Below are 14,391 nucleotides of genomic sequence, written 5' to 3'. Positions count from 1 at the left end.
GAAAATGCTAAACCAAATACTAGACTAAACAAATATCTAAACACAGTTAAATTAAATTAAATGCAAAACTAAATTAAAGGAATTAAAAACAACTAATCCTACAATTCAAATTAATTTAAAACACAAGAAATAAACAACACAAACTCCTACTAACAATTTATATGACCAATGCATCTACTAATGAAATTGAATTTGCAATGCTGTAAAATAACCTCCTGGCCGTGACTACTAAATTCCATGATTTCAAAGTTGAGAACTATTTTCCTCTTTCCAGCACCGTGACCAAGGGTATATAATCAATGCCTTCATTTAATTATAATTCCCAAGATGAAAGAAATGCTTTTGCATACTAAGTAAATGCACCGTGATTGGAACCCATCTTCCAGCAACAAGTTGAATCTTCATTCTGAGACCTGACCCACCATATTCAAAATAGCGTTGAAGCTTGCACCCTTTTCAGCAAATTAAATTTACTTCCTACTGCAACGTGCCAGCCATGCACTGTTCCAACTCTCATATTATTTCTCCCCATTAACATTCAACCAAGACCGATGAAAGTAACGATTTCAGCACTTCGAGGAAAGAAAATGTACCTCACTCTCTCAACCATTTAAAGCAACGTTTAAACCATATTTCTTCAAAAGCAAAACGGAAATAGCGTATTAATTTGGGAGCTCCCCCTTCGAGATTTTTGCTGCATCNTTTTTAATCAACAAGAAACTCCATGGCTAACAAAATAATGTTGCAGTAATTTTCATGATGGAAAGGAAAAATAAAGGAGAAAAGTGCTTCTGTTATTTAAACCTCAGAACCGTGTGCTCATTGTCTCCATGGGAAAATAAAATTCAAAACCCCAAAAGTCTCCAAAAACCCCCAAAATGACGGCACCCCCTTCAGCTCTCCAAAATGCCGAGAGAATTGTGTGTCCCAAAAAAAACTAGGGTGGGGTCCACCCAAACCCTAAAACTATGTCAAGTTTTTTTACAACTTGGGCTTTGCCTACACTACCAAAAATTGGCCTAAAATCATAAAACCTAAGTCTACAAATTCTAAAACACTAGATTAAAGTTTAATTAATTCTAAAAAGAAATTGTAAAAATTCTTCAATTGCTAATGCCCTTCCAAAAGTCTCCCAGTGTATTTCCAAAATTTCCCTGAAAATGAAAATAGGAATAATCAAGCTCAAATAATTCAAATTAATTAAAATATGAATTATTGGTCTAATTAAACCCAAATAGTGAAAATGACACAATAACTAAGAATTAAGCACAAATCATCAACACAATACGGCGCGAAAAACTAAGTTAATGGTATAAAATATTGACTCATCAGTGACATTCCCCCCAACAATTAAAAATTTTCGACCTCGAAAATTAAGACTTACAAGAGAATAGGTGGGGGTAAGACTCCTTCATGACTTCTTCTCGTTCCTAGGTAGCATCACCCGTTCGGTCATCCCAGATGACCTTGACGAGAGTCGTGGCTTTACCGGACGGTCGTTTGGTCATTAATTCTTCGACTCGGACTAGTTTCATCTCGACCGAACAGTCTCCCTTGAGTTGAACGTTATCAGCTTCAAGTACATGAGAAGGGTCTGCAATGTACTTCCGGAGTTGAGAAACGTCGAAAACAGGATGAAGGTTGGACAATTGAGGCGGCAAGGCTAACTCGTAAGCGACTGGTCCAATGCGCCTTAAGATTTGATACGGACCAAGGAACCTAGGAGAAAGCTTCTTTGGCCGGACGACTCTTCCAACTTCAGCCGTACGGTTTAGCTTGAGGAATACATGGTCTCCTTCAGCGAATTCCAGACGCTTCCTTCTTTTGTCGGCATAAGACTTCTGTCGGCTTTGGGACGCTTTCAGTCTTTCCTTAATCAACTTCACCTTCTCAGTTGTCTGTTGGATGATCTCAGGTCCAGTTAACACTGCTTCACCTTCTTGAAACCAACAGAGGGGTGTTCGGCATTTTCTTCCATATAAAGCTTCATAAGGTGCCATTCCAATGCTTGAGTGGAAGCTGTTGTTGTAAGTGAACTCAGCTAACGGCAAAACTTCATCCCACACCCCTAACTGATCTAGAACACTAGTCCTCAACAAGTCTTCCAGGGTTTGAATGGTTCTTTCGGACTGGCCGTCTGTTTGCGGATGGTAGGCTGAACTCATCTGGAGTTTGCTTTCCATTTCCTGCTGAAGTGCTTGCCAAAATCGAGAGGTGAATCTGAGGTCTCGGTCTGACACTATACCAGACGGTACTCCATGAAGTCGAACAATTTCCTTGATGTAGAGCTGAGCCAACTTGGACATTGGCATCTTCAAGTTGATAGGAAGGAAGTGTGCACTCTTTGTCAGTCTATCAACTATGACCCAAATAGCATCATGGTTTCTGACCGTACGGGGCAAGTGGGTCACGAAATCCATGGCTATGCTGTCCCACTTCCATTCTGGAACTTCTAGCGGCTGCAATTGACCACTCGGTTTCTGATGCTCTATCTTAGCCCTTTGACAGGTTAAACAGGTTGCCACAAACCGAGCTACATCATGCTTCATTCCTGGCCACCAGAAAGACATTCTGAGATCTTTGTACATCTTAGTCATACCTGGATGTATGCTAAGACGGCTTTGATGTGCTTCTTCAAGAACTAATCTTCTCAAGTCTTCATCATTGGGGACACAAGTCCTTCCTCTATACCTTAGGAGACCATCCGTTCCAGAACTGAAGTCCTTATGTGGTGGTACACCGTTTAGCACACTGATCCTCTGCAATTCTTCATCAAAGGCTTGCCTCTCTCTGATTCGGTCAAAGATGTTGCTTGACAACTTCATACTGCAGCACCTTATACCATTCGGTTCTAGTTCACATTGTATCCTTAAGTCTCGAAAGCTCTCTACCAACTTCATTTCTTGGACCATCATACTTGCCATATGAACGGTCTTCCTGCTCAAAGCGTCGGCCACCACGTTAGCTTTTCCAGGATGGTATTGTAGTTCAAAATCATAGTCCTTCAAGAACTCCATCCACCTTCTTTGCCTCATGTTCAGCTCCTTTTGGTCGAATAGGTATTTGAGGCTTTTGTGGTCACTGAACACTTGAAATTGGGCACCATACAAGTAATGCCTCCACATCTTAAGGGCAAAGACTACTGCTGCCAACTCCAGGTCATGTGTTGGGTAATTTCTCTCATGAATTTTCAATTGTCGAGAGGCATAGGCTACCACCTTCCCTCCTTGCATCAACACACAACCCAAGCCCTGATAAGAAGCGTCGCAGAACACTTCAAAAGGCTGACTGACGTCAGGAATCACCAATACCGGAGCATTTGTCAATCGTTGCTTCAATTCCTGGAAACTGGATTCGCACCGATCGGTCCAGACGAACGGTTGATCCTTCCTGGTCAACTGGGTCAACGGAGCTACTATCTTAGAGAATCCTTCAATAAACCGTCTATAGTAGCCAGCCAACCCAACGAAGCTTCTTACATCCATAACCGAACGGGGCGTCTCCTATTCTAACACGGCTTGGACTTTGCCTGGATCCACCGCAATCCCTCCGGCTGAAATGACATGTCCAAGGAACTGCACTTGTTCCATCCAGAATTCACACTTGGACAGTTTAGCGTACAGTTGTTTCTCCCTCAGTACACCAAGAACTATCCTTAAATGATCTTCATGTTCTTCTCGGCTCCTGGAGTAGATGAGAATATCATCAATAAACACCACCACGAACTTGTCCAGGAAAGGTCTGAAGATACGGTTCATGTAATCCATAAAGATAGCTGGAGCATTGGTAACACCGAACGGCATTACCACATACTCATAATGATCGTACCGAGACCTAAAGGCAGTCTTCTGGATGTCACCTTCCTTGACCAAAATTTGATGATATCCAGATCTCAAATCTATCTTGGAGAAGACTGTAGCTCCATGAAGCTGATCCAACAGGTCGTCTATTCTTGGTAGTGGATACTTGTTCTTGATGGTCAGTTTGCAGCTGGCGGTAGTCAATACAGAGCCGGGAGCTACCGTCTTTCTTCTTAACCAACAGAACTGGGGCTCCCCAAGGTGATGCACTCGGCCGGATGAATTTCTTCTCCAATAATCCTTCTATCTGCTGCTTTAACTCGGCCAATTCTGCTGGAGCCATCTTGTACGGTGCAATGGATATAGGGCCAGCTCCCGAGATTAAATCAATGGAGAATTCAACCTCTCTTGGTGGGGGTAGGCCTGGCACCTCTTTCGAAAAAACGTCCAGAAAATCATTAATAACCGAAAGATTTACAACCGAACGGTCTGTTCCACTTGCGTCCATATACGTCAAAATAAGGAAACTCATGGCACCTTCAATCAAATCCTCTCTGATCTGCCCGAGCGTCAAAGTCAGCTTCTCCTCTTCTTTTGGGAAAATCAACTTCTTCTTCCCACAATCAATAAGAATGTGATTGGAGGTTAACCAATCCATTCCTAAAATTACTTCTAAGTCTTGAAGAGGCAAACATATGAGGTTTACCTTAAACTTATACCCTTCTACCTCAATAGGGCATCTAACACATACGGTAGATGTCCTAACCTCACCAGCTGCTAGGGTTGTCACCACCAAATCAAGCTGCATCTCACACTCAGCTAGACCCAGTTTTTCAACACATGCCTTCGAGATAAAGGAATGTGTTGCCCCCGAATCAAATAATACACAGCAGGGAACACCAAACAGCAAGCAAGTACTGATGATAAGGTTACCTGAACTTGCTGCCTCCACTCCTGTCAAAGCATATACCTGACCCACAGCTTGGGCCCTTCCACTACTTCTCTGGGCAGTTCTGCCTACAATGGGAGGTCTCATGACAGCTCGGCTTCCCATGTTGCATTCGGTATCAAAATGTCCATTCCGTCCATACCGAGAACAATGTTTGTATCCTCCTAGCTGAGGGCAGGACGACCGGTAATGTGGTCCTCCACAGTTAAAGCATCTTATTGATCCCGGCTGGTCTGAGTAATTGGCAGACACGGATCCTTGAGAGGAGGAACCTGACCTCAAAGGAAGAGGTCGAGAGTAAGGGGTCTGCCTTAGGCTGAGACTACTGCGGGAGGGAACAGGTACTCGAACAGTCGATTGTTGTTGCTTCTTATATCGTTCGGCTTCCAACATGTTTCTTTCCAATACTTTTGCTCTTTCAGCCATGACCGGAAAGGACTTTATGCACAAATTGGAAATCATTACCTTCAAATCCGGCTTCAACCCATTCTCATACTTCCTGCATTGCCATTCCTCGTTGATTCCCATGGTGTAAAATCGAACGAGGTGCTTGAATCTATCGGTATACTCTGATACGGTCATTCCTCCTTGTGTCAGCTGGAGGAACTCTACTTCTTTGGCAAACCGAACACTGTCAGGGAAAAATTCCCCATAAAACTTCTCCTTGAACAAGTCCCAAGTGACAGGAATACGTTGATCCTCTAACAGCGCCTTCATTGCACTCCACCAATGACAGGCTTCTCCTGTCAGTTGGTACTCAGTATACACTAGTCTGCTCTCATTGGAGCATCTTTTGGCATTGTAGATTTTCTCCATACTTCTCAACCAATGATCAACCTCATCCGTAGTGCACTTTCCGTCGAACCTAGCCGGACGATGTTGGAGAAAATTCTCTAAACTCCATTCAATCTGGTTGGATACGGTAGAACCGGACGGTCCACCAAACTATGTCCCAGTTCTCATTAGTTCCATTATTTGTCGTTGGGTGGCCTCTGCCGCTATCCTGGCAGCTTCCGAATTCTGCAAGGCAAGTGCGTTTTGCTGCGCCAGATTGGTGTTCTGCTGAATCAAATTGGCATTTTGTTGTTGAAGTGCAGCTAAGACTGACTCCAACAAGTTGTTGCCGCTGGATGAATCTCTATCAGCAGGCTGAGGGGTGGTCTTGGAGCCATCTTCTGTTTTCAACAGAAAGAAAGATTCATTAGTCCCCAAGAAATCAGAATATTCTGATCGAACAAGTGAGTACACAGCATAAGCATGATATACTCGTAACCTATAGGCATTCTAAGGAGGAAACTGCTATGATACCATTAATGTAACATCCCAATAAATATATAACAGAAGCTATAATTCATTTTAGGAGTTAACATGAATAATAAGTGAGAACAGTAATGAAATAAACAGATGAATGAATAAGGTAGGAAAAATATCATCAGGTATTTAAAAACTGTACAACAGTCAGACTGAATACAACATTTAGAAAATAGACCGAACAGTCTTAGATAGAATTCATTTACCTAACGGCCAATCATCAAAAGGTTCCTTATACAGAACGGTTAACTAGTCACCTAAACATTTAAAAATAACTATACTAAAGACCGGAAGGTCCTGCACAGCTCTCAGGCACGGCTTCCACAGCATCCTCCAGAGCATCCTCTAATGTGTCCTCCAAGACGTCCTCTGCTCTCATCCAAAAGGATGATCATTGCATTGAAGAGAATAACCGGACGGCCAAATACCGAACGACAACATACACAAGACATGACAGATAAGGGTAAGCTTATGTAAATTTAATTAATCCTTTCATCATACAAGTAAACAAATAAACAGAAACAATTCAACATGTTATACACACAATTACTACACATGCATACTACGTTCCTTTAATTATGACCGACCACTAAGACACTGCCCTGACGGTTTGACTATGTATGCTCGCCGCTCTCTGCACCCGGGTGGACTTGGCTGGGATACACTCATCAGACCGCCACCCGAGGTTAGTCCAGTGGAACCACCTCGGTATAGAAATACCCTGAGGCTAAAGGACTTCCTGCCATTCCCACGCATAAGTTACCCTTCTCTACCTGAGAAGACGTACTCACGGAATATCAGGATAGAGTCAGAACCTGAGCCTTTGGCCACAGTCAAACTTTACTAAATCCAAATCCACATCATGAGATATTCCTCCCTGGAATACTCTTAAATCATAATAACTCAATCACCATTTATTTCTTTCTTTTAGAAACCAATACTGACACCAAGTGACTTGACAGTGATAAGGAAACTGAGTATCAATAACTTCAATAAGTGACCGGACGGTCAAGGATAGAATAAGAGGCTTGAATAAGCAAGAAGATTTGACCAGATGGTCCAACAAGAAATAAAACTTAATATCATAAAGCAATTATAAATAGCTGACCGGCGGATCCGACAATGAATAGGACTGAATACAAAGACTGCATTATACCCAATAGTGACCGGATGGTCCAGCAAGAAATAAGACCGGACGCTAAAGGATGGACTATAAATGATGGTCATCCGGACGGTTTGGTGAAGAATGTTTATAAAACGAACACTAACATGATCGAAGGTTGGTCTATGACCGAACACTTCTCAAACCGGACGGACTACGAAATGAGAAATTCTTCAAAGAAGTAAAGGGGCTTTAGTCAAGTAACACCGGACATTTCAATAAACAAAGGCTCACTAGACCGAACAGTTATTACATGACCGGACGATTTCAAAAGGAAGAATATCAGATTTGCAAGTTTTATAATTTTAAGTGTCAGCCTAAGGCCGAACACTTGTAAATCTGAACGCTTGGTTTATGACCGGCGTCCTTAAGTGATTATCAACAATAATACTAAATGGGATCAACTGCGTTTAGAAACTCACTATGCCGAATAGTAAAGGGAGGATCNAACNGTCCTAATGACCTTCGATCACNGATTCATATTTTCTCTANGTTTCATACATATCATACAATTCATANAGCAACATATCANATTTTATCATACCATTTAAATCATANAATCATACTATAATTTAATACATTCCAAACTATACAAAGAAATTATAATTAAATATTATAAGCTTCCCTTACCTCTAATCCAGCTAAACTTCTAAAATACGCGGATGGCAATTGTTTCTTCAAAGGTTTCCCAAAGCTCTAGTGCCAAATACCAAAGTAGGTTCAGAGAAAGGTCACATGCAAGCTTTTAAAAGTACATGCATGCAGGAAAACTAATGAACTTCAAGGGTTCGGACACTTACCAGTTCCGGATGTGAATTTGGTTGGAACAGGTTGAAGGCCTTGGTGCTGGCAGCAATAATCCTGAATGGATGCAAGTAATCGGACAAGAATTGGAGGTTAGAAATCTAGAGAGAAGTTTAGAGAGAAGGAGGAGGATTTGAGTTTTCAGAAGGTTGAAGCTTTGAGGAAGAAGAAGATTGCATGGGAAAAGTGGCGTCAGGCTTCCAATCCCACCTTAAATACTGTCTCCACTTAGAACGTCCGGACCACTCCTAGCTTGCCACCTGACTTCCACTTCCTGGGAGTTCACAGTTCTTCTGCTGCTACATGGATCACGGAGAAAGGAATTAAAAGTTTGGCAAAGTTGGTCTCCCACTATCCAAAGAAGACCGGACGGCTTGACACATGTACCCCACTAAGGAGGGGTATTAAATGGGGTGTGACATTTGACAATTAATATCTCAGTTGACTTTAAAGAAAATATATATATATATACTTTTTAAAAATGTATAGGATTTTAAATTGAAATAAAAGATAAATATCTATAATTTTCTAATTATATATTCATTTCTTATTCATTTAAAATATGTACTAAATCAATTTTTAATCTTATATTCCGAATACTAAACTAACCAAACAAACTCATATAATTAACAAAATTCTATCAGAATACTTTTATAACCAAAAGAGAAATTGAAATTTAGAAAGAGCGGAAAAATTATCGTAATTTAAAAATTATCGTAATTTAGAAAGAGAGTAAAAAACATTATTAAGAAATTAAGAAAACTTATATGTCATGTTTTAATTTAAAATATAATTTTTATGTTGATGTTTTTTAAACCTGACGGTAAATCTAATTCAAAGGGCAACATTCATTGCATCTAAATAGGTGTCCAAAAGATGCACTCGTTTCAATTAAGAAATAAATTATATATTTTAATTATTTACTATTAACACAAATACAACCATCGCGTGTGTATATAATTTTTTAAATATTTATAAATTATCTAAACTTTAAAAATATAATTAAAAGGATAAAATTAATATATATATATATATATATATATATATATATATATATATATATATATATATATATATATATAATTATGATATAACTATAATCACGTCAATTTTAACAAGTCGGATATTAACAGAAAATATGAGTTTTTATATAGTTTTATATAATTTTCAATAATTAATTTTAGGTTTACTATCCAATATCCAAAATCATACTAGTTAAGAAGTTTCTACTATATTTTTAATTTAATTTATATGATAACTTTATCTGCTAATTATTTGAAGTTTGTGATATCTACTTCAAACTGAAACTTGAAAAAAACGTCGACGTGTTTCGTACGCGCATTTGCCGACACAAACTGATTTTGATTTTGGTTGTCTCATCATTAGTCACATCATTTAATGTCCTTTTCATAAAACTTATCATCACATATTCTCTCACCACTTACCATAAAAAATAAGTCTTTTAATGCTTCTCCAGTTTTTTTAACTTTTTCAAAAACTATTTTGTTTTTTTCATTTATATATTTAACTTTTTTAAACTTCTTTAAAGCGTAAACATTGTCCACCCATATTACAAAATTTCATGTAAGATTAATGTACCTCGAACGAAAATTAAGGAATAATCACCCATTTTTATTTTATTAAAAGTTTATATTAAACAGATTCTAAAAATTTAAATTTTTAGGCTTAATATATTAATTATTTATACCCAATTTCTCAGTACCTACTTTTTAACTTTGTTTCCTGTATTAAATAGAGATACATATTAATTAATATGCAAATTTAAACACTACTAATCAATTTCAAATTATTGTATGCTTATGAAATATAGAATATATCTATCATAAATAATTTAGGGCTAGCATATTATCGCTGTAATATTATGGTATAATATCAAATTATAACAATACAATTTTTAAAATTATTATTATAAAATTTAATAAATTTATTGTAAGTTTCTTTCATTTTCTTATAACATTATAATTATACACACACTACCCTAAACTAACATAACTTTTTACATACGAAATTAAGAAACTAAGTAAATTTTATATAATAAAGGTAATATGTAACGTCCCAATAAATAAATATATAGATAGAAACTATAATTTATTCTAAGAGTTAACATAAATACTAATAAAGAACAGTAGGAGATAAACTCATAGATAGATGAGAAATAGGAAATAACACATAAAATTTAAAACTGTACAACAATTAAGAGTTTAATACAATTTTTAGAATTAGGCCGAACAGTTTTGGTACAGTTCATGACCGAACGGTGTAACAAAAGAAATTTTAGACCGAACGGTTCTTTACAAAACACAGAACCGGACGGTATTATATACACTAAAATGAAAAGTAAAGCCTAATCTAAGGACCGGACGGTCCTGCACAACTCTCCGGCATGACGTCCAAAGGTTGCTCCGTTTGCAGGGCATCTTCTAATGTATCTTCAAGAGCACTCTTTGCTCACACCCAAAAGGATGATCATTACAGTGAAGAGAACAAACCGAACGGTTAAGACCGAACGACACATGGACAAGACATGAAACTAAGGATAAGCTTATGTAAATTTAACTAATCATTTTCATATACTTTTAACAACATTACAATAATTCACATAATCACAATTTCAAACGTTTTAACATAATCTAAGTGTATAAATCAGAAAACCGAAACGTAAACATCATAACCATTTTCTCTAGACACTGTCCGGACGGTATGACTATGTAGCATCGTCGCTCTCTACACCCGGGTGGACCTGGCTGGGATACAATCAACAGACTGCCACCCGAGGTTAGTCCAGTGGAACCACCTCAGTATAGAAATACCAGGCTAAAGGACCTCCTGCCATTCCCACACATGAGTTACCCTCCTCTACCTGAGAAAGCGTAATCACGGAATATCAGGATAGAGCAGAACCTGAGTCTAACCACATTCATACTTTACCAAATCAATCTCAATTATGAGTTATTCCTCCTTGGAATACTCTTAAAATCATAATTCGTTCTCGTTTTATACCATTAACAAGCTTACTCGTAATTTCTTTCTTTCTCTTATAGACAATACTAAACAAAATGATCAAACAGGGATAAGAATACCGAATATCAAAGGAATTCAACAAATGACCGAACGGTCAAAGATAGAATAAGAGACCGAGTATAACAAGGTATTCCATCAGGTGACCGAACGGTCTGATAAAGTAGAACACCGAGTGCTATCGAAAGTCAATGAGTATACATAATGCATAAAAAGAACGAACGGTCATTAACTAGTTGACCTTTTAAGAAATTACCGAACACTTTATAACTTGAGTAGAAAACTTTAGAATAACAATTTCTCTTCAATAAAGCGAGTGTCAGTATAAGACTGAACACTCTTTAGGAAATTAAGTGGCAGTGTAAGACCAAGCACTTTTCAATTAAATAACATTATAAACAGAACGTTTTAAACTTTCAAGCACTAGTATACGACCGAGCAATAACAGGATTGAAGGCTAGTCTATGACTGAGCACTTCCCAAGACCAAGCACTCTTCAAGACCGAGAGCTATAAAGACCGGAGTGATAGTTTATAACCGAGCACTTCTCAAGATCGAGTATTCTTTAAGACCGAGCACTCAACAAGGAATATCATATGTGTAAGATCGAACGCTATTCTAAGAAAAGATAATTAATACATAACCGAGTACTTAGTCTATGACCAAGTACGTCAAGGACCGAACGTTCAGTATAAGACCGAACGCTACTGAATGTGTAAATCATTAGATATTTAAGTTTCCATACAATATTACAAGACCGATTGTTTTTAGGGAAAACCGAACGGTCCTAATGACCCTTCGATTACAGATTCAATATTTTACTAAGTTATATAACCTTATGTAATATTTCATACCAACATCAAACATGTAGTTCTCAACAACAAAATCAAACAACCATATCTAATTTCAAATCATACAATTATCAATCATATATTCATACAATCATGCATACAAAACTTCATAATTAAATTTATAAGCTTCCCTTATCTCTAAATCCCGCTAGCTCCTAAGTTCTTGACTACTCTACTTCTATGGCTTCCAAAAATCCAATTTGCTCCAAACGAAAGTCTGATCGGTGCAAACGAACAAGCTTGTCACCGAGAATATTTAATCTGGAAGGAGGTTGGTGATCGGAGATGGAGAAATGGTCAGAATCTTAGAGAGAAGGTTGATGTTCTAGAGAGAAGGAGGAGAAAATGAGATTTTTGAAGGTTGAAGACGAAGAGTTTGCATGCAGAAAGTGGCATCAGTTTTCAAAAATGAACTTTAAATATGCCTCCAAAAATGGACGCTCGGTCCACTCCCTGCTTGCCACATGTCTTCCACTATTTGAAAATTCTCCTCTTTGCCGCCGCACGGATCATGATGGCGGGGAATTAATTGCACTGCACACCTTGTCTCCCACTCACCTAGGGAGTCCAGAGGGCGTGACATATGACTTCCACTAAAGAAGGGTAATTAATGGGGTGTTACATAATATCTTATGACCTATTAGATACAATATTTTTTTACTATGTCACAAATATTTTCATTAATTCTCATCATTTATATCGTTTCTATGTGAGTCAAATATTAGTAAAGTTGGAAATATTACTAAAGTTGAAATAATTCCTTTTTAAAATCTTCATTCTATACAAAGTCTACAACCTCTCACATAATATTTTCTACTTGAAAATAAGCATGTTTACATTATACCAAATATCACATGACAACAAATCATTTCACTCTCATTCATACATACATTTTTATCCTAAATCATTTTCGAATACCATCACCCATTTTCATTCATGCATATAGATTGAACTAAATTTAAATGTTAATAAATCAAAATAAGTGTTTCATTCCATTATCATAAATAATCAAATACAATATATTACTTAAATATATAATGCACATTCAAAACATTTAAAAGCTTAATTTTTTTAAAGTTCATAAAACACTCTTTTGCTTAAGCAACACTCGGTTTGCTCAGTAAACTAAGCACATGTTAAAATTTTTTCAACCAAAATTCTTCTCACTTAGTCCAAGATGTCAACACAATAAGTAAATTATCTCGCCCAACAAAAATTTGCTTACTAGGAGTGTTTATAAAATCAGCTTCTTTGAGAGGGAATTTACTTTCTTAATGACCTTTCAAAATTTTCACAAAACTATATTCTTCCATTTAGAGATTGGCTTACTCAATAAACCAAAACATGAGGAGTTATATTTAAAGCTTGACAATAAGTATTGTTTGATGAGTTCTTTGAATGACTATAAACTATACTCAATTAATGTATATTATTTTTTCCAAATCATAAAGAAATAACATGTATTAAACTAATTTTCTATATTCATGATTCAACAATCATCAAACAGTCCATAATTCGTCAAATAGATCATTTTTTTCAAATCAAGTATGACGACCTTAATATCCTTATAACCAGATCATTTAACCTAAAGTATTATTAGAAAATAAACTAGTTCTTCTTACTTGGATTAAAATTCTTATGTTAGTTAAAACTACAAGAACTCTAATTATCATAAGACACCACACTTATACACACAAAAAAAATCATCAACCATTTAAACATATCCTAACAATCATAAACAAATATATATTTATCTTAAGCCTAAATGAGCCACTTATAAGCCACACTCTACACATGCATGTAGAACCTAAAAGAATTACTCAAGAAAAGGAATGAAAATGAACTTGATCATATTAAAATATTCATTTGGAAAAATTGTTGTATTTTACACTAGGATCTCTGTGGTAGGCTCTAATATTTAAAGAGATGAACATATCATTAAGAAACTTAGAAAGAAGTAAAAAAGAAAAAGAATAAAATAGTTTTATAAAGACAATGGTCTTTTAAAATGAAACTTGAACAATCGATTTCTCTATTTACAAGTTCTTCATTTTAATAAATAAAATATTCAAGCTTCATCTTAGATAGACTACATACTCTAGACTATTTTTGGGTCCTTATAATTATCTTAATTAACATGTAACATATGCCACTAATTATATCATCAAATATTTAATAATAGATAGTAAAAACCTAAAGACATATATATACATATACATATATTTAGAGTCCTCCAAGTACTGTGTGTGTGTCAAAATATTTCAAAAAGAAATATAAGCATTAAATTACTAGGAGAATCTACAAATCACACATATAAACACACACACATTTACTCAATCCTATAATATGCATCCTAACTATTACTACCATCACCTATAAAGCCCTATGCTCACATATAACATACACTCATTATAAGTAGAAAACCATAACATAATAGAAAATAAAGGGTAAGCGAGTGAAAAATTAAATAATACT

At 36.6% G+C, this 14,391-nt stretch overlaps 1 protein-coding gene across 1 annotated transcript; it reads right to left on the bottom strand.

The window, feature by feature from the left end:
- Positions 1-4,198: 4,198 nt before the first annotated feature.
- On the bottom strand, positions 4,199-5,565 carry LOC111241602. Its single transcript, XM_022780279.1, has 2 exons — positions 4,313-5,565; positions 4,199-4,232 (listed from the first exon to the last, which is right to left on the bottom strand). Exons 1-2 carry the CDS (start codon positions 5,563-5,565, stop codon positions 4,199-4,201), a joined length of 1,287 nt encoding a protein of 428 aa, XP_022636000.1.
- Positions 5,566-14,391: the final 8,826 nt, after the last annotated feature.

Source organism: Vigna radiata, chromosome 5, assembly GCF_000741045.1.
Source record: "Vigna radiata var. radiata cultivar VC1973A chromosome 5, Vradiata_ver6, whole genome shotgun sequence".
Taxonomy (NCBI): domain Eukaryota; kingdom Viridiplantae; phylum Streptophyta; class Magnoliopsida; order Fabales; family Fabaceae; genus Vigna; species Vigna radiata.
Note: the sequence above shows the minus strand (reverse complement) of the source record. Positions and strands in the feature narration are given on the sequence as shown.